At 38.7% G+C, this 20184-nt stretch overlaps 1 protein-coding gene across 10 annotated transcripts in view; it reads right to left on the bottom strand.

Moving 5' to 3' along the window:
• Positions 1-20184, bottom strand: part of BMPR1B (bone morphogenetic protein receptor type 1B) — a 395494-nt gene that overhangs the window by 10323 nt on the left and 364987 nt on the right. For all 10 annotated transcript variants that reach the window (XM_032332935.1, XM_032332934.1, XM_032332938.1 and 7 more), the window contains 4 exons: positions 15870-15966; positions 14686-14824; positions 10950-11142; positions 9874-10171 (listed from right to left, as the gene is read on the bottom strand). In XM_032332935.1, the coding sequence (XP_032188826.1) occupies positions 9874-10171; positions 10950-11142; positions 14686-14824; positions 15870-15966 (727 nt within the window). The remainder of the gene's footprint in view (positions 1-9873; positions 10172-10949; positions 11143-14685; positions 14825-15869; positions 15967-20184) is intronic.

Raw genomic sequence — 20184 nt, 5'->3', positions numbered from 1 at the left:
CAGAGGCGTCACTGACACTACATCAGTAGAAATCAGTGGAACAAAGAAGAGCAATAAACCCCAGTTTTGAGGTAGAAGCTATCAGACAGAAAAGGGACAAAAAGTTGGGACGCCTGGGTGGCTCTGTTGGTTAAGCGTCTGCCTTTGGCTCAGGTCATGATCTTAGGGTCCTGGGATGGAGCCCCGCATCAGGCTCCCTGCTTGGTGTGGAGGCTTCTCCCTCTCCCTCTGTGATCTCTCTCTCTCTCTGTCAAATAAATAAATAAAAATCTTAAAAAAAAAAAAAAGGAAAGAAAGAAAAAGAAAAAAGAAAGAAAGAAAAACAAAAGGGACTAAAAAGTCATTATCAACCAAAGTTTGTGGGAAATTGTGGATAAACCTTGTTATCTCCTGATTCTTGAGAATTTTTTTTTTCTTTTCATCACACTCCACTGTCTCTCATGCATTTACATGGTTTTTGATTGTTTGTTTGTTTTTACTCAATGAGGAAATTACATATAGCAAATATCACAGTTCTCAGGCTGTGCCACAGGCGATACCAAATTTTCCTAAACACTAGTGGCTTTTGGAAAGAATCTCTGGGTTTGATCTTATTGCCTCGATTTCTAGTTTCTGAAGCATAAAATACATATGTCACTTTGGAAAATTTAAAGGATGGCAGATGTCTCTCTGCAGATCTCCAAACTGTTAACATTTACTAAAACGTAGAAAGCTTCATTCTTAGAACAATTTTAAATTCATTTCCAGCTAAAATCTTCAATCTAAAGCCATTACAGCAGACAGGCCCCCTGTACTCTTATTAGGCTCCTCGGGATCTTCTAGGAGCAACTACTCTGAAGAAGCCTTTTTTGTTTGGTTGGTTGGTTGTTTTGTTTTTTAAATAAAACTTAAAGTGTATATTTTTTTAAAAGGAAAATAAATAAATAAGCCTTAATCTATAAATGTAGGTCTTAATGTTCTGGGCTCTATGAGGCTCATTTTCTAGAAAAATGTGAATTCCTAGTATTTACCAGTACAATATAACAGAAAAATGTCATTTGTGTACCTAAATAGTAAATGATAAGGAAAGAAAATGAGCCAAGAAATATCTTCATGATAAAATGGAAAATATCAGATTTAAAAAAGATGCTACAAAAATTCCATCTTTAATTATACTGACATCTCTTCTGTGAACACATAGTAGGCATTTCATTCATGTGTCATAATTTGTAACTCTGAATCATCAGAGGAAGACAAGTGCCATGGGTACAAAATTGTGGGTTCCATACCAAGGAACAAATATGGGGTCTTGCAGATGGAAAGAAACCGGTAAAGGGCCTAAATTATATTCATAATAGACATAGACTGGGAAAGGAAACCATGAATAGTCTTAAAATGTGCCCTATAAGAGTATATTTAGGCCAAAGATACACTCTGACCACAGCTGATAAAAATTTTAGGTGATTCCTTCCCATTCTTACTCTTAGATCCTTTGGGCTTTATTTGGATTTGGAAGGTCAGGAAGGGCGAATAGAATGTGTGACATGGAAACACCTATTGGAAACAGAACGGTAATTGTTATCTATGATAGAATAAGATCTGTGATGGCCAGACTAGACAGAGTTCATCCCTAAACTCTCTTTCCTTCAAACACTGAACAAATACACAATCAAGGATTTCGCTGGTCCGTCAGATTCCCAAAAAACAGTTTCCTATACATGCCATGAAGCTTGGCATTACTATCTCTCCTCTACCTTCTTCTCCTCACCCTTGGTGTTGCCTTATTAGTATGTGAATAAATATCCGTCTTCCCACCTAAAAGTGTAAACTCCTTGAAGCCTGAATATCTGGTAGAATCATCTGTTACAGCCCTAAAAGGTATCATCTCAATCCATCTCCATGTATAATGTGCTTGCACATAGTAGGCAGATAATATATTCTCAGTGAAAGAAAGAAAAGTTTTGTTTGCAGTAAACTTTGCTATGAAAACTTGGAAAAGAAATAAAAAAATCTCTTTTGTAGGTAGACCATAAAATGAGACGTTACCAATAGGTAAAATGATAAATAGAATTTTGTTAAGTCAATTTTGTAAAAGATTACTATGAGCCTAATGGCAAATGCCTTCAGCTCTACATTTAAATGACAAACATGTTAATTATAAGTAATTCATATCTGATGTTATGAAGGGTCAGAGTCTCCAAGACAGACAGCTCCATCCCTTCTTCTCTCAGGAGTGTTTCTATACTGGAAAATAATTAAACTGCATTTCTCTCTCAGGTTCTCAGTAACATTATCTTACCTGTTCCCAAATTAGGGCAGAGAAAAACTAAGCTTGTTAATCTTCAAGAGCAAAAATAAAAGCCAGAGATATTAAATGCTGGGGCACCAAGAACAAAGGGAGAAAAAGAGGCTATAAGAGTCTGATGGTGCAGGGCACATAAGAAGAAGGTATTAAGTAACTGAAGGAAAGGAGCAAGGAGGAAGAAGAAAGCAGGAAAGGACAGGGTGCCTTCAGCTTTTCCTTGCTTTCTCGTCCATGGAAGGGCCGGAGGAGTGAGAAACAAGGTTCCTTAGAAAAGATGGACATTGCACAAGGAGGGCAGAAGCAGAGAAATGAACTTCAAGTGCACAAATAACCCTTGGAGCTGGGGAGGCTACGCATCCATGTGGTCGAAGCATAGAACCACACAGAGCAAAAATGAGTATCAGCCTCGGGATAATGGCTACTTCTGGGACTGATAAAGGGGAATAAAATAGGGAGAATGCAAAGGGCTATCTTCCACACAAAGACGACCAGATAGAAATAAGGCAAATTGTTGACTTTGTCCACATTATAATTGTTATCGGAGTGCCTTACCATTTGTTATACTTTTATGTACATAGATTTCATTTAAGATATTATAAATAAGAACTCAGCAGGATCAGGAGCAAGAAAAATGTACATTTCAAGAGTTAAGGGATAGATAGGTTGGTGGCATAAGGCTCTGAAGAGCAAAAGACATCTAAAGAAAGTGGAGAAAAATACAGAGAAGATGGGTTTCTACCAAGGAGAACTGAAAATAGTCCATCAAAAGCATGGATGTCACATTCACCATGGAAGAAACAGGATCCCTCTCCTCCCTTCCCTTGGAGAAGGGCTGGAAATAATATGCAAGGGGCTAAAGACAGAAAAACTGAGTTTAGAGTACCACGGGGGTAGGTATTTTTGTCCACATATACTTTTATAATTAACACTTCCACTAAATCCCACATGGCTTTTGTCCCTGTTAATGTGAGTAGCAGTATAATAAAGATTTCCGTAGAACTGGAAAAACATAAAAACATAATCTGAACAAAATAAACTAAATGAAGTGATGTCAGGCACACTCATCAGGAAAAAAAAATGAATTATAATCTTATATTAGTGGGTGTTTTTCTTTATGAACTTTAGAGACAACAGGCTGGGGCAGGATTAAATAAAAAATTAAAATACCTATAATTTTCTGAGTAAAAAACAGTAATTTGGAAGAATCGGAGAATAAGGCAAATCAATTAAGGAGAAAACAGGTTCTCCATTTTGGCTTAGGGTCATGACAAGATGTTAAGCTCCTGTAGAAAGCAAAAGTCTGAAAAATGTTCCAGTAGCATGAATTTTATGGCTAATCATACCTGAGTAAAACTCTCTTCAACTTTGTGTTGATGGTATTTGCGGAAGAGAAGCATCAGCAACTACACCACATGGAAAAGGCACAACAAAGACCGAAGGTGGCAGGACGAGAGGAACACGGCTCCTTAGAATCCCCAGATGCCGTGAGTGACACAGAGTTCCCTACTGGAGTAGGTAGGATTAGGGGTGATAAAGGGCATTTTTATATGAATCTCAAAATGCAGGATGCCCTCAGCTAGGATTTCATAAGGAGGTATGAAAACAAACTTTGTATTTCTGACCCAAGTCCCCCGGATGATGAAGAAAATGCCAGCATGGTGACGTGGGAAGTCAACAGCCATGAAAAAAGGGTCTTCAAGTGTACACGCAGTGGCTCTTCTGCTCCCACGGGGACACAAAGTGAGTGAGAGTTCTCAAGGCAAGTGCTCTAGGCAGGGGGAGGGCAGCAAGGAAGACAGCGTGAGACAGTGACAGCCAGAAAAGAGAAGAAGAGAAGGAAATTAAATGATACAAAACTAAGACTTTCCTCCTCTGAAGGTGACAAGGAAGGCTTAAAAAGTAGGGGACAGTGGAAGCGATGGGACCTGCTGGGAGACTGATGTTGTCACTGACATGGTTTAGAACTTGGGCACACAGTTATCATTTTAATTGGTTTTATTGTCTATAGACAGTGCAACTCCCTGCCTACCGCGTACACTCAGGTGGGCTTCCAGCAGTGTCTGCCTGGGTCTGGCCCTGGTGCCTAGAGTGGCACATGTGCCTCGCAGGTGTTAAAGTAACCAACAGAGGGAACCGCAGAGCTCCTATGAATCCAGAAAGGCTGAAAGTAGAGCTTCCAGCCAGGAGCCTGTGAGGCCTGGAGAAAGAACATGGGCAAAAAGCATGAGACTGGGGAACAAGGCGTGCCTCATGCTCTCAACCATGATGCACCAGAGGAAAGGCATGCAAAAGTTCTTTATTTTGGTGGTAGAATATAATAAAGTGGACTTTTAAAAATAGATTTTTAAAAATAAAAATAAAATAGATTTTTAAAAAATAGAGTCTTTGTCTTAACTTTGTTTTGAGTTAAATTTTTCATGTCAGTTAAACCTCCTAAGTATAAATGCATAGCAGGAATTCTTGCAAGAAGGATTATGTAAAGGAGAAAGCCACTGGTTCAGCACAGCGCACTTTCCCACTGGACCATCAGCTGCAGGGAGAGTTGCATGAAAGTCACACGCAGAGCCCACCATGGTCATGAGTGACCAGCAGGGGAATCGAGGTGTTAGCTCCGAATGAGGCAGCTCTACCTCGTTGAGCCTTGGCACACATATGGGTGGTCTCCTGCTGGGTGTTGCTGGTTGTCTAAAAGGGAGAGATAAAAAGGGGGAGAGAGGGAGAAGGGAGGTAAAAAGGTAATAGAGGAAGAAGAGAAGCAAACATCGTACACCTTTAATAAGCTACAAAGCTTTTTAAAAAATAAGAACTGAGGGGCGCCTGGGTGGCTCAGTGGGTTAAAGCCTCTGCCTTCAGCTCAGGTCATGGTTCTTGGTCCTGGGACCGAGCCTCACATCAGGCTTTCTGCTCAGCAAGGAGCCTGCTTCCTCCTCTCTCTCTGCCTGGCTCTCTACCTACTTGTGGTCTCTCTCTGTCAAATAAATAAATAAAATCTTAAAAAAAAAAAAAAAAAAAAAAAAAGAACTGAATTTTAAAGAACAAGGGAAGAAGGGCAGGGGACAGAAGACAGGTGAGGGCGCCACTAGTTGGTTCCAGGCTTGAAACTGAGCTCTGAAATTAACTCCCTGTGAAATACACCAGAGACTACAGAACCTCAGACTACAGCCTGAGCAACCACAAGAGACTGTTGTGAGCCTTCAGAAGAAGGGGCTGTGCACACCCCCTGGTGTTTCTTGGAGCATCTGGTAAGCGGCTGATTGGCTGCCTTCCACTCTGCCCAGTCAGATGCTAACCAGTGAGCAGAGTTTTCTGCTGCACTTTCGAAAGGACTCAATGCTTCAGTGATTTCTGCAAAACAGAACTCTAGAACTAAAGACCCTTCAAAAGGAAGTGCAGAGGCTGCAGAAATCTTGACTGAACATGCTGACCCAGCCGCTAATTTGTTTAGTTCTCGGCCTCTGGAGAGTCTTTAGGCATGTCACTTTTTGAAAATGCCACTAGGTACGCAAAGGGGAAGCATGGCTAGTAGTCAGGGCCTGAGAAAGACGCTGGAGAAATGCTCTGCCCTCTGGGCTGGGCCACCCCACCTCCTCACCTTTTAGACAACCTGACAATCATCAGCTGTGAGATCTGTGTCGGAGAAGCCCTAAACCAGGACTTAAGTTCCCCATAAGAAAATACGATTCTGACACTGGAGAACCAGTGGGGCTGCTTGATCCTCCAAAGTAAAAAGATCTCTGAGTTCCTTTAAGGGATTTCACGGGTCACTGTTCTCCTCCCCAGAGAGATCTGGGATTAGGATGATGTCTGCTACAACATCACCACGACTAAATCTCTGTTGGGCAGGAAATACATCACCACTTATATCATTTTCGAGAGAGTGCATGAAAAAAAATGCATACGGGATTTTAAAAAAATTACATAAGCAGGAAATCTCTAAAGTACAGTCCGCTCTCCCTGTGGCTCTCAACTTCCCTGGAAACCTCCCAGAAATTACTTAAAAGCCTGAGAGAACACTTACCATGTAGAGACCATGGTAAAGATTCAATTCTCACAGGAAGTTCACTTATGAAGTCCGAGAACTCCACACTGGGTTAGTTTTGACCCCACCTGTAATCAGATCTCTAACTATCTGTGTGTGTGCAGTGCCCTCAAACAGGAAAATCAGGAAAAGAACGAAAACCAAAGAAACATAAAAGGCAAGGTTTAAAAGCAAGGCTCAAACATCAAGAAGAGCAGAGTTCCTTTGAAACACAGAAAATAAAATGTGAAAAGGGCCTCTGAACTTATCAAAGGCAACCTCCATTTAACAGAAGGAAACTGAGGCCCAGAACAGTAAGTGGCCCCACAGCTACTCTCTAGCCATATGAGGTCGGTGCCTCCAACAGCCACAGTTTCGCATTCGAGACAGTATCCTCAAGCTTTGCTCTCTTGCTAATGGTCAATATATGCCAAAGATATCTCTGAATTATCCCTTAAAAAATTCCCCTCCACTTTCTAGAATCAGGGTTTGCATGAAATTTGAGAGGTCATTACGTTCATTCTCCTTCCATTCAGCAGAGCTGAGTTTCAGAAATACAACACTCGCTTCCTTGCTTGTTTAAAGGTCTATAGAGAAGGAAAGTTCTCATTTACTTTGATATGGCCAAGATGTATCGATTCAAAACAATGTGGAAATACCTTTTACGGATAGTTCGCTATGTCATGTCAAATGGGAAATACATTAATTAATCTGGCCTGGACCTCTCTCTCAAGATGTCCAAGGACAAGTAGGCAAAAGGAGGCCTGCATTTAATACTTACAGTATCGGGCAGACAAGGGCCAGGAAATTACTGCAGGAGTACAGAAGAGGATGTCATTATTCCTGGCTGGGGGATGGGTAAAGGGACGTAAAGGCAGCTTGGAGACTGGATTAGGTACAAGGAGAAGCAAGGGGATTCCAAACTATAGACTGTTCAATCAAACGCAAGGCAGTAGCAAACAAGGAATTCACGTGGAGAAACACAAATACTTCAGTTTTGCAAATGAAAGCATGTAAGTTGGAGGGTTTACAAGATAATAAAACTAGGAAAGTAGGTTTAATCCAGACTGCATAGAACCTCTGGAGCTAAGAAAAGACGCTTTTTCTTTCTTCATCCTGTAATTCACGAGGAATCATTTATCTGACATTATACATAATTTTGAAGCAACGCCCAAGTAATGGGCACCAAGGAAAGGCACTAGGGATGTAAATTTGAGGAAAAAAACATGGTATCCACCTTCATGGAACTTAGTCTTCATTGGGAATGACAGAGACATAGGCAATGATTACTGGACAAGAGAGTGAGAAAGGTCATGACAGTGTGCCCAGGGTTACAGGGGAGGGCAGAAGGCCAACTAAAATTCAGACTTGGAAGGGAACAATAGGAGGTATCCCAAAGGAAGAAATTGTGAAGATAAACAGTAGTTTACCGGGGCGCCTGGGTGGCTCAGTGGGTTAAGCCGCTGCCTTCGGCTCAGGTCATGATCTCAGGGTTCTGGGATCGAGTCCCACATTGGGCTCTCTGCTCAGCAGGGAGCCTACTTCCTCCTCTCTCTCTCTGCCTGCCTCTCTTCCTACCTGTGATCTCTCTCTGTCAAATAAATAAATAAAATCTTTAAAAAAAAAAAAAAAAAAAAACAGTAGTTTACCTAAACAGAAGAAGAAATGCTGGGTATTCATGTAATGTTAAAAGCGTGTTAAACACACTTCAAGGTGTGTTTAGGCTATAAACTATATTTGAACCCCAAGCTATAGGAAACTATGAAATTATCTTGCTATCCAAAATTACATTTCAAGAAGATAAATCTGGCAGCATGATGGAGGGGAAAATGAAAATGGGAAAAACGAAGAGCAGGTAACAACAAAATGCTTTACTTCAGAATCTAGAAAAACGACCAAGGACCCAAACTGAAAGAAGTTCAAATGAGAATGTCACAGAGACAGAATTCATTCAGCTGAGCAAACCAAAATCTTAAGGAACAAAGGAAATGTCAGGCACCTCACAATTTAGAATGGATCAACCAAAACTGGGAGCAAGAAAGAAAAAGCAGACCCAGCAGGAAATCTAGCAGTAGGGAAATATGTAAAAGGTTCACAGAGAACAGAACCCACAGAGAAAGAAAGTGAACCTGGAAAAAAGGCACATCAAGAAAACAGCAGGAAGAAAGGTTTGTGCTCTTTGGAAGGTGGAATGACAAAAGGAAAGGCTCCTGGTGACAAAGACCAACGGTATCCCTCAAAAAAAGCAGCTCAGGAGAGATGGGAGCAGAAGACACAAAATCACAAGATATTATGAATTACTGGATTGTGAAAGATGATTACTCTTTGGAACTCTCAAGAAATTTAACATGGGAGGACAGAAGAGAGGCTGCTTATGTGAGAAGAATCATGGGATTATTATTATTATTTTTTTTTTTTGTAGAGGAGACTTGAAAAAGGCTATAGGTCAGAAAAAAGAATTCATGAGAGAGAGAGGATTTATTCATCCTATTGACAGGAGGTTCTTATTTCTAACTGAAATCTATAATCCAGATCATTTGATTTTAAAGATGAGAACATCTAATTTACCATCCTTTAAATGGTGAAGGCCTTCCCGTATTTGGGGCCTGTTATTAAACTCGGTCTTCACCTCTGGGTAAAAATATCAATCCATTAGTCCTTCCTCATGAGTTTTATTTTCCAAATGTTTAATCATCTCCACGGCTTTTCCTCTGTGCTCTTCTCCATATTTTATCAAGTCTTCTTTGGGATTTAAAACAAAACAAAACAAAACAAAAATCCAGAAGAGGATGCAGCAATTAAATAAAGGCTAAGCCTAGACTCAGTTTTTAAAAAGGCAGTTACAGGATGATCCCTCTATGCCAGTAGTTTGCAAACTCTTTGTTTTGCTTTCAAAGCAAAGGAATCATTTCTTCTAATTAAGTCCTCCCAAGATAGAATGGGCTGCTCCCTTCAGAAGGAGGGTAGGCAAAAGAGAGCCTAATGCACTGGGCAGTCCCCCTCTCCATTCCCTAGAAGCTACTGCTGTCACTCCCAGCAACCCGGGGTCTGAAATCACTGTTTTGTGACATACGATGCTGTATGTGTCCCGGTGTCATATTCGCTGTGTAAGTCACAGTACAGCAGTGCCGAACGCTGAGTGTGCGGTTTGTTAGTTTCTCAGAATAACTATGCAAGTTATCTTTTTTTATATCATGTTAAAAAAAAAAAACTGCCTTTATCACTATATCACACGTAGATCTATACTAAAACCGTTTCCTACTTACAAATGCTAAGCAGAAGCCTCACCAAATCATCCCAGACAAGAGAGACCTCTTTTCTAAAGAGCTCAAAGAGAGCAGCAAACCAAATGCAAACTCTGGAAGCCAGGTCACTGATGAGCACAGACACCACAGGACACAAATACATGTTCCTTCAAATAAACGTTTCTTTTTCCCTCCCAAGAAATGTCATCATTAATAAAACTCCTTCTCTACTAAATACCCTAGAAGCACTCTGCTCCAGAATGCACAAGCTGTAAAAGTGATAGAAAAGAATCACACAAAGTATATTAGTTCACTTCGGTACTAACCTAATAAATTTAACAGCCAGGCCCAGGTCAGCTATACAACAAGTTCCATTTTTCTTCACCAGGATGTTCTTACTTTTCAGGTCTCGGTGGGCGATTGCCGGTTTGCCTTGGGTGCTAAAGATTTCTGTGTGTAAGTGACACAGGCCACTGACGGAAGAATAGGCTAACTTCAACATCGATTTTGTATCGAGGGTGGTGGACTTCAGGTAATCATAGAGGGAACCATTTTCATGATAGTCTGTAATTAGGTACAACTGGGTCCAGGACCCTGTCCCTTTGATATCTGCAGCAATGAATCCTAAAAGGAAGAAAGACAAAAAGGTTTGAACCCAAGCATGTTCTGAACAATATCAAGGATAATTCATACACCCAAACATCATTCTTTATCATAGGTGTCTTTGTTGGGCATTTCATTCGGCTTTACGACTATGCCCATGACAGTATTGAATTATTAAAACCAATTAAAGGCAATCAAAACAGTCGAGGGAGAGAGCATTAAGAGTCTGTACTGGAAAACATGATCCCTTCCTGGTCGGTAGTTGATATTTAAGTTATTTTTATGGTCACAGTAAATAGCTCAGGCATCATCGTAGTTATACATAAGACACTGTTTACAAAACAGGGTCTTGAGTTGGGGCACACATGCTTTCTACTTGACTGATTCAGCTACATCATTGCTAACTTGAGAGACTTTTTTTTTTTAAACTCAGTTCTCCATATAAAAACTCTGGCTATATATAAACCCTGCAGATAAAACCTCTAGAACTTTTCACAACATTTAACTGTGTGCTCCTTCAAATCCCTAAGAAACCCTAAGAAATGCTGGTGTTACATTTGCATTTCCTGTCCCTGAAGAAAAACACGGCCCATTTCCAGCCCACGAATCATTCACAGAAGTGCCTTAGTCATTCCTCCTGTGAGGTCTCCCATTAGAGGCTTGTGACGTTCTTGGGCTCAGGCCAAGAAGTCAACGTCTATATATTTCATAACAGGTCTAGACAGATGAGTTCATGGGCAGATGTGAACAAAAACTGGAGGAAAGCGAGGGAACCCTGAACACTGCCGCACCAACTCACCCAGAATGTTTTCATGCCTCATCAACACTGTCTGATATATTTCTGTCTCTCGGAACCAGCTGGCTTCCTCTGTGGTGAAGAACACTTTCACAGCTACCTTTTCGCCACGCCACTTTCCCATCCAAACTTCCCCATAGCGACCTTTTCCAATCTGTTTCACCATCTGAATCTGCTTAGCTATAGTCCTTTGGACCTGTTAAATCCCAAAACACACTGTTAGTGTATTCACAGCACTACAGATTTGTTTAATCTTCTTCTTTTTTTTTTCCTCCAGAGAAGACACAATTACTGCACGCAAAATATATTTAGCTGGTAGTTTTTCTTTATATAGACACATTACTTGTATTTATTCATTTATGTTGCCCCCTTTTAAATGTATTTGAAACTGATTGTGGGTTCTGAATGTTTGAATTATTGCTTCCACATTAACTATTTCCTCTTATCTATTATAATATTCGGGGGGGGAGGGGTAGAAAGCCCTGAATGGTTTCATTAGCAGAATAGAATACTTTTCCCTTCCACTTCTGCAGTGGGACCCTGTGAAGGGACTCATCCACTATGCACTTGACTGTGGATAAAATACAATGAAACTAACTTGTAAAGCATTGTTGGACACCCCCCAAAATAAAGGGAATCTCCCAGTAGAAAAGGGAGGATGGGGGGCGGGGAGAGGGAGGGAGGGAAGAGCCGAGGTCAGAGCAGGGAACAGTATGCATTAAGAACCCGCAAAAAGCTAGGTTGCTATCTGGGAGAGGAAGAACACCAGCGCTGGGATCCGGGATCGAAACCCTGAACTCCTTAAAAGTAAAGAAATTGAACCTGGGCCTCAGCATGAAGCTGGGACCACGGAGGGACACTAAATTTGCCAGAGGTTGGTAGCACACCATGGTTCCCAGCAAAAACAAATACAAATCCTCTCCTGAGAATCTTATTGGCCACCACTGCGGCCAGATGCATTAGATACCTTGAAGGAACTCTTGCCACCACACAACTTGATTATGGTAAAATATAAGAAATAAAAAACTAATGAATTATTGACCTCACAAAGGAATACAGGAAATTCCCCAAGGCAGGGAGGAAAGGGTTAGGAAGGGGAGGGAGGGGAGAGGAGGGGAGAGGAGGGGAGGGGAGGGGAGGGAAGTACACGGAGGGAAGGAAGGAAGGGAGAGAGGAAAAGAAGACCCCACGGAATAAATTCCTTAAATCAAAAGGAAACAGCCATCATAAATGAGAGTCAAGAAAAACAACCCAAGGGGGTTGAACCCCATCAGATTACAGATACTGGAATTCTCAGCTATAGAATGCCAAGGGACACTAAATGCAATATGTAAAGAAACAGAAGATAAAAGGAAAAGAAGGAAACAGCAAGAAATTGTTGAAAATTAAATGATGAAGTGGAACGGTTACTTGCCAAGGTCAAGAATGTAAACTGGACAGGTAGAGGAAAAAGAGGTTAGATTTGGAGAGAGAGTTAAGCTGTAAGAGCGCTGTGAAGACTTAGAGAGAGAGGCAGAGCAAAGAGAGAGAAAATAGGCAAGGAAGTGGCCTGCAGGTCTAATGTCCCTTCACATACGATTGCAGCCCATCCGCACTCAGCAGAATATCTGAAGAACTCCATGACTGACATGGCTGAATCCTGGTGACAACTGGCCTAACTCGGGAAGCATATATAAGGATCCTAACACAGAACTCTTAGAAGATCTGTTCAGAAAACTGGAATGCACTCTTCGCAGAGATAGGCTTCCCATCAAGTAAAGCTGCAGTGTTTCCTTCTGCTTTTACACTTTGAAGAACTATGTGATCTGTACTGAGTCATTAACAGCACCAATATCAGACTGAAAGCTTTTTGAGGAAAGATAAAATCTTTTTTTTTTTTTTAAATGTTATCTTCTAAAAAGAAAGATTAAAAAATCAAGAAGCGTTGCTGACATGCAATTCAGCCACTTAGTCTGAAGGAAGTAAGGAACAATTTAGGAGTCAAACATGCCATACAAGGAAATGTTCAGTGTATTTCCATTTTCCAAATGGGGGAACAGAAGCATCAAAAGCACTAAGCACTAAGCAGAGGGGAGCCAAATCTGCTAGCAGTTAAATTACAGACTTGAGAGGAAACTTCCCACATTTATTACAGAAATATTATATTTAATCTACAGATGTTACAAAGCATTGCTTATGTAAATCTATGGAGCATTTCCTAACACAAACAGTTTTGTATTTGCTTCTTTTCTAGCGATAATATATCTTCTTATAATTTAATGAACATACTAATGGAATTGGCAACGCTTAAAAGACTAGGAATTTATCTCAAAGATAAAAAGTGTCACTAAATTATATTCAGAAATTTAAAGTGTACTTTTGGTTTGAGACTTATCGTAACATCTAAGGAGGAAAACACTGGCAAACAAGCAGGTTTCAGTTCTGAGAGCATAAACATCTGATTTATTCATACTAGAAAGAATTTTCATATTTGTACTTTTCTTTTTTAAAAAAATTACAATCCAGGTTTCTAAATGTGAGAATTGTATCTGCTATATATTAAATTAAAAAAATTTGATAATAAAAACTTCTACATTAAAAAAAAAATCTACATCCTAAGTAGTATCAGTTGGCTCTTAATGACTACCTTCTGTCCTATCACCCAGCGAGGACATATTAATCAAAGAGAACATTGTTTCACTTATGCAAGATGGGTCAGGCCTAGGGATCTGCTGCACAGCACAGTGCCTACAATTAACAGCAGGGTGTTGTATTCTTAAAATTGAAAGAGTAGATCTTACGTTATGTGTTCTTACATGTAAAACAAAAAAAGAACAAAAAATAAAGAGGGCAGAAGGAAACTCTTGCAGATTATGGATATGCTCATGGCATAAGTTGGGGGTATAGTTTCATTGATGTATACTTATCCCCAAACTCTTCCAGCTGCACACACCAAATACATACTTCTATACATTAAATACATATAGGTTTCCGATCTCAATAAAGTTATAATTCTTGCCTTGAGATTAAAAAAAAATTTTTTAGTACTAAAATAAAAGGTCACCAAAACAATCAAGTAAATATGATATTCAAAGTCAGAACCAGACAATAAAGATGAGGAAAATTAAAAAAAAGAAAAAGATGAGGAAAATCAATCTTAAGAGTTTCTGAAGGAAAATAGTTCCATTAAAATTGTTATTTTCCATCCCATCAATCTTTTTGCATGGTCTATAAAGGAACCAAATGCTTTTTTCATTAAAACAAGTGCCTTGGATGCATTCTATGTTTTCTTCAAGGTTGGCAGTGCGGACCATCAGAAAATTAAATCTCTCATGAATGGAAAAGCCAGGACTTCGCCCTGAAACATAAGCTCTCCAGCTGAAATGCAGTATTCTTCCCCTGTAGAAATACTCAGATCCCAGTCGATTGTAATACTTTTGCCTTCAAACACCAAGCCAAAGTTCGGTAATGCTATCCTTACTGAAAACAGAGGGGAGATGGTCCCATGTTTACTGTTTTCTAATCTGCTCCTTATCAGAATGTCTAACCATACACTTACATTAAAAAACAATCACCTTACCCCTAGTATGTCAAAATGTTATCAGGAAGCCCTGCATCTGAGATCTGATGTCTAATCCACTACCCAGAGCTCCTCTTTGTCCACTACCCTATCCGGTTTCAGTAAAATGAAACCCTGTGGTTATCCACATTTCCTCTCAGAAGGCATTTCCTTTAAATTTGAGACATGTTCTTCTCATACCAGCAGAGGGAGGCCTGATCCACTTCCTGAGCTTTGAGACTGCTCAATTAAGTCTCTCAGGGATTCTCCAGGAGGAATGTACGTTTCATCCTGCTCTAACCCAATGCTGTACCGAGGTCTGGTTTCTTGTCTCTTATACCTAAAGATGCACAGAAGAAGGTAATTAAGATACTAAGTTGCAGCAATGGGAGTAAAACACTGCAGATAAAACAGTAATCATAGCAGATTTCATTTTAGCACAAAAGAAGATAAATTTTTAGTATTTATTACCCTTCATTATCATTACTAAAATACAAATCGTAATTATTTTGCTAACCTATTTTTAAGTCAACTACATGTTTTTACTTGATCTCAACCATCTATAATTCTTCTCCGTTCAACGGCTTATTTGCTGGCAAGGATTCCAAAAATATTTCTATATAGCTTCAATACTCATTCCCTAAAATTTTTCCCTTTAAGGTCTTTAATTAAAGATGAATATTTAGGATTTACAGAAGACATAAAAGCTAACTCTCTCACCTCAGGCAATGTATAAAGCAATAATATAAATAAATAAATTTCAACTTTAGAAACATTTTGTCAATAATTATGCTTCCAATTAGAAATGAATTTACTTGAATCAACTCCTACTTGCAGAATAGTATCATAAATGAGTGTTTAAAAAAGCAAATGTAAAAATTTAAACGTCCTTGATACATCACAGAATAGAAAATAAGTTCTTAGGTGTATGAAAATAATTCGTAACTGTCACTTAACTTCAATAGTCAAGTTTATTTTATCTGAATAACTAATTTATAAATTAGTTGAAAATTCTTCCATATTAAGAGGAAATTGTTAGCTTGGGAAATAAGGGATTACTGGAGTGATTCTCAGTTCAACACGGCCATTTCTCCACTTAGAATCAAACCTTAGTAACAACTAGATCCTGAATTTCTTAACTACCCTAAATTCCCTAAGAGTGAAATTTACCTGGGTAACTTTGATGTCTGAAGCAGAAATGAGACACCTATCTATTAATAGCTTCATTAAGACAAATATCTATCAATCGCCACTGATACTATCAGGGAAATCTAAGATTTAATTAAGTCAAAGAAAGCTGTGGTGAAAAACGTCAACTGGTAGAACAGTCATGTGAGGCTGGTATTTTAAACTCAAAATTCTACATCTAGATGTTGGAAACTTACCTGAAGTAACAGAATAAAATAATAAGGACCAATAGCAAACTACAGACGGTTACAGATATAAGTAAGGCCTTGTGGTGTATAGGTCCGTCAACAAAATCTGAAATTAAAAAGAAAAGGAGCCATAAGACGGAGGATATTTTCACTTGAAAATTAGGAAACAACTCTTTCCTAAAAGTGTTGGCTAAGCCTCATAAGCAAGATGCCCCAGGTCCTTTTAATCTGCCCACAGAGAAGAACAATATGGCGTATTGCACAGTAAATATATACACATATATTCAAAATTATTAGAAGCTCAACTAGTGTGAAACATAATTCATGCAGACACTTGTTTCAAGAGTATGCATTTCTTCCCCTCTGGAAGGAACAGGCCTGACACAGAATAGAAGTACAGAGTATGAAATGAAAATCGATCAAGGCCTCCAAAATGTAAGTAGGTGGTTCATCTTTATCTCAGATCCAGCTGATGGGTTTACAGGTTTTTCTCATGTGGTTTCTGAAGTGTTCCATATCATGAGTTTGGGCAAAAAACCCTGATCTATATTCTTTGTACATGAAAAACACACAGTCATCTTATGATGGGTACAGAGCAACAGGGTTCCTCAAAGTTTGCCGAATACAGAATATATGGACGTGCACCGCTTTAAACAAAGATGCCTTTCAAAACCACGTAGTTAACTTTTCCATAAACTGCATCATATTTTAAAAGAATGGGCATGTGCTACTCAAAGAATTATTGTGTGATCCTTTTATAAAACAAATTATTAAATACTATTTGTGTTGTTTTAACTCCAGTTCTTGACAAATAAGATTTACTTGCAGCATGACTTCTCAAGCTTCATATAAATAAGAGTAACTTGGAGAGCTTTATACAAATGCGTATTTGCTGAATTCAGCCTCAGAGATTTTTATTCTGAGTATTTTATTTTTTACAATCATCCCAGGTGATTTATATGCAAAGAGTCTCTGAAACATATTTTGAGAAAACTGACCTAAAACCAGGTATACTTATGTAGTAACAGAATTAGCAGTGTTCTTATTATGTGCACCATATACCCTTGAGAAAGTGATTACTGTTATTTAATTTTTAAAGGTATTATTCTATTTTATGACTTCAGTTACTATGAATAAGAAATTTTCCAACAGTGCTGTATAGTTTTAAGTGCATGGCTACCTAAACATTTCGGCTGGGGACCTTATCCTACTCAATGTAACAATTTTTTTTTAAAGATTTTATTTATTACTTGACAGAGAGAGATCACAAGTAGACAGAGAAGGAGGGAGAGAGAGAGAAGCAGGCTCCCTGCTGAGCAGAGTGCCTGATGCGGGGCTGGATCCCAGGACCCTAAGACCATGACCTGAGCTGAAGGCAGAGGCTTAACCCACCGAGCCACCCAAACACCCCAATGTAATATTTTTTTCACTCAAAAGTATTATATATCCCATAAATAAAAACTAAAAAGCACCAACTAATGAAATGAATAAAACCGCCACCATCTCATTATTTAGGAAAATTACAACATTTTAACCTATGCCTTTGCAGTATCATTTCAATGAACAGAAAAAAAAATTTATTAGCAAAATATCCCACAAGGCAGCCTTACATACACCCATGTCCATAGCAGATTTATTCACAACAGCTAAAACATGGAGGAAGAGTAACTGTCCACTGACAGATGAATGGATAAGCAAAATATGGTATATGTATATACACGTACGGACTACTATGCAACCTTAAAAAGGAAGTAAATTCTGATATATTCTACAACATGGTGAATCTGAGGACATTATACCAAGGGAAATAAGCCAGTAATAAGAGGACAGATATTGTGTATGATTCCACTTCTATGAGATACTTAAGTCAAAATCAAAAGACAAAAGTTAAATGGTCGTTGCCAGGAGCTCAGGGGAGTTAATGTTTAATGGGTATAGAGTTACATGTTGTAAGATGAACAGAGCTATGGAGATGGAGGAGGGTGATGGCTGTATAACATTATGAACATATTTAATACCACTGGACTATCGGACTATCCACTTCAAAATGGTTTAGATAGTAAATTTTATGGTATGTGTATTTTACCACAATAAAAATCTTAGGAAAAAAAACACTGTTGTTTGCTAGACTATTTTCACTGGTAATATTGTGAATATTTTCCAAAACAATAAATTTTTCCCATGACATGAGTTTTAAAGACCACATAGTATAAACACAGACACATCCTAATTATAAAGTGAGTCTTCCGATAATATATATTTAGAAGATTGTAAAGATTTTTCTATAATACATCCTTGCTGAAATATATAAAATTTTGTGGACACTCTTAAAGGTACATCACTGCACATGTCAGTGATTATTTCCTTAAACTAGATTTCTAGAAGCATAATTATTCAAAGAATATACATTTTAAGGCTTTTCGTACATTTTGTCAAAATAGCCTTTAAAAAAGATTATAATAGTTTCTATTTCACCATCAGTGTGAACATATGTTTTAATTATGTTGAAATAATTTCAGTATTATAGAAAACCTGTAAGGATAGAGAACTCTAATGTGCCCTTCCCAGAGAATTACCATTTTTAAAATTTTACCTTATTTGCGTTACAATTCTCTTGCTCTCTCAGTATGGGTATCTGTGCCTGTCTATATGTATACAAATATACAAATATATACATATATACATACATGTATATATTTGTATTCATATTTATATTTATTTATATGTATGATTTGTAGATAGATCATTTGAAGTTACAGATATAATGTTCCTACCCATAAACACTTCAGAACGCACTTACTAAAAACAAGGACATTGTTTTACAAAATGGTAATGAAATTATCAAAATGAAGAAACATGAACATATAAACTGAAAATAAATCTTACTTTAAAATATCTGGGTTTTTGTTATAAATTAAAATCCACTGGTCTTTATACTAAATTCCAAGTCCAAATCCTGTTACGATTAATGTGGTAATTTACTTATCAGCCTAGAACATATGTTTAACAATTACTTATGATCTACACTACTTACAAAATATTAATGGAAGTAGTCTGCCTCCAAAAAGACTAAGTAAGAGGCCATTAAAGAAAAGTAGTTTGATATCAACAACTTCAGAAACACTGCCAATGGTCCAGATAAAAAGGAGTTCAGGACCTTGACCCACGACAGGACAGGTCCAAAAAACCATTCGGGCTCAAAAGACCACAGAGATTGTATAAAGTAGCACATGCATGTCTAAAAAGTGTTACTTAGGAAATCCTGAAAATAATTTGCAGACTCTTAAAGAGGCCAAGATTTTTATCTAATGAATTGTTTAGCAAAATTTCCCTCCATTAGGCTGTAGGCAATAAAACCCAGGTGGGCACAGTCCCTCTGCTGGGGAGAGCCCACAGTCCGTGGTGTTTACCCATGGGCAGGTGCACAGAAGCCACGGTGCACGAGCACATACGTGCAAACATGGTCGCTGGAAACCTCGCATAAAACATGTTTCCAATTTTAAGGATAACAAAAGCAAAAAACCTTAGTTTGGGAAAAAAAAGAGAGAGAGAGAGAGAGAATGAATGCTGGATACAATTAAAACCGCAAGAACTAACTACTTAAGCACAATGGATAATCGGTATCTGCATAGAGAACGTTTTGTCATCCAAGTGATTAATTGCACTGAACCTCTCAGCCTCACTGCCTCATACTTTCCATGTAAGTGCAGAATACACTCTGAATTCGTAGAACACTGTATTACCCATCTTATTTGATATCCAATTTATGAGAGCAATGAGACTAGAAAGGATCTAAGGGATTCTTTCCTCAACCATCAGAGTTTTTTCCTCAAGCTAGCATCAGCTCCCATTTTCCTTTTCTTTGCCCCAATAACCCTATTCCCTGCCACCTCATCTACTGCCTAGCTTGTCTTCCGACATGAATAGGTGATCCTTATCAATAAACCTTTTGTTTCTGTTGGTCATGCTGGTCATGTTTTAATCTGCCATTACCTGTGCTCAGAGCATTAACAATGTAAACATTCAAGTCACTGCCAGAGTCTCAGAAAGCGGAAAGTGAACCCATCCAGATTCCTATCAGGAAAAGAACAGAGCGCACAGTTCTCTCTGGGGCAGCAGATTTTTACCTGCACTGCTCAAGGAAGTAGAACAGAGAAGCCTCCAGGGAAGTCTGGCTCAGTCTTAGAAGCAAGTGAGAATCACCGGTGGTTTTTTAACAGGATAGCATTCTGTCACTACTTGTCTCTTCTCTGATCAGTAAGCAGTTTCTGACTGTTAAAAATGGCAGGGACTGTTTTGTTTGTTTCTTTGTTTGTTTAATAAG

The sequence above is a fragment of the Mustela erminea genome, chromosome 2 (assembly GCF_009829155.1).
Source record: "Mustela erminea isolate mMusErm1 chromosome 2, mMusErm1.Pri, whole genome shotgun sequence".
Lineage (NCBI taxonomy): Eukaryota > Metazoa > Chordata > Mammalia > Carnivora > Mustelidae > Mustela > Mustela erminea.
This window is presented reverse-complemented; position numbering and strand designations above follow the sequence as displayed.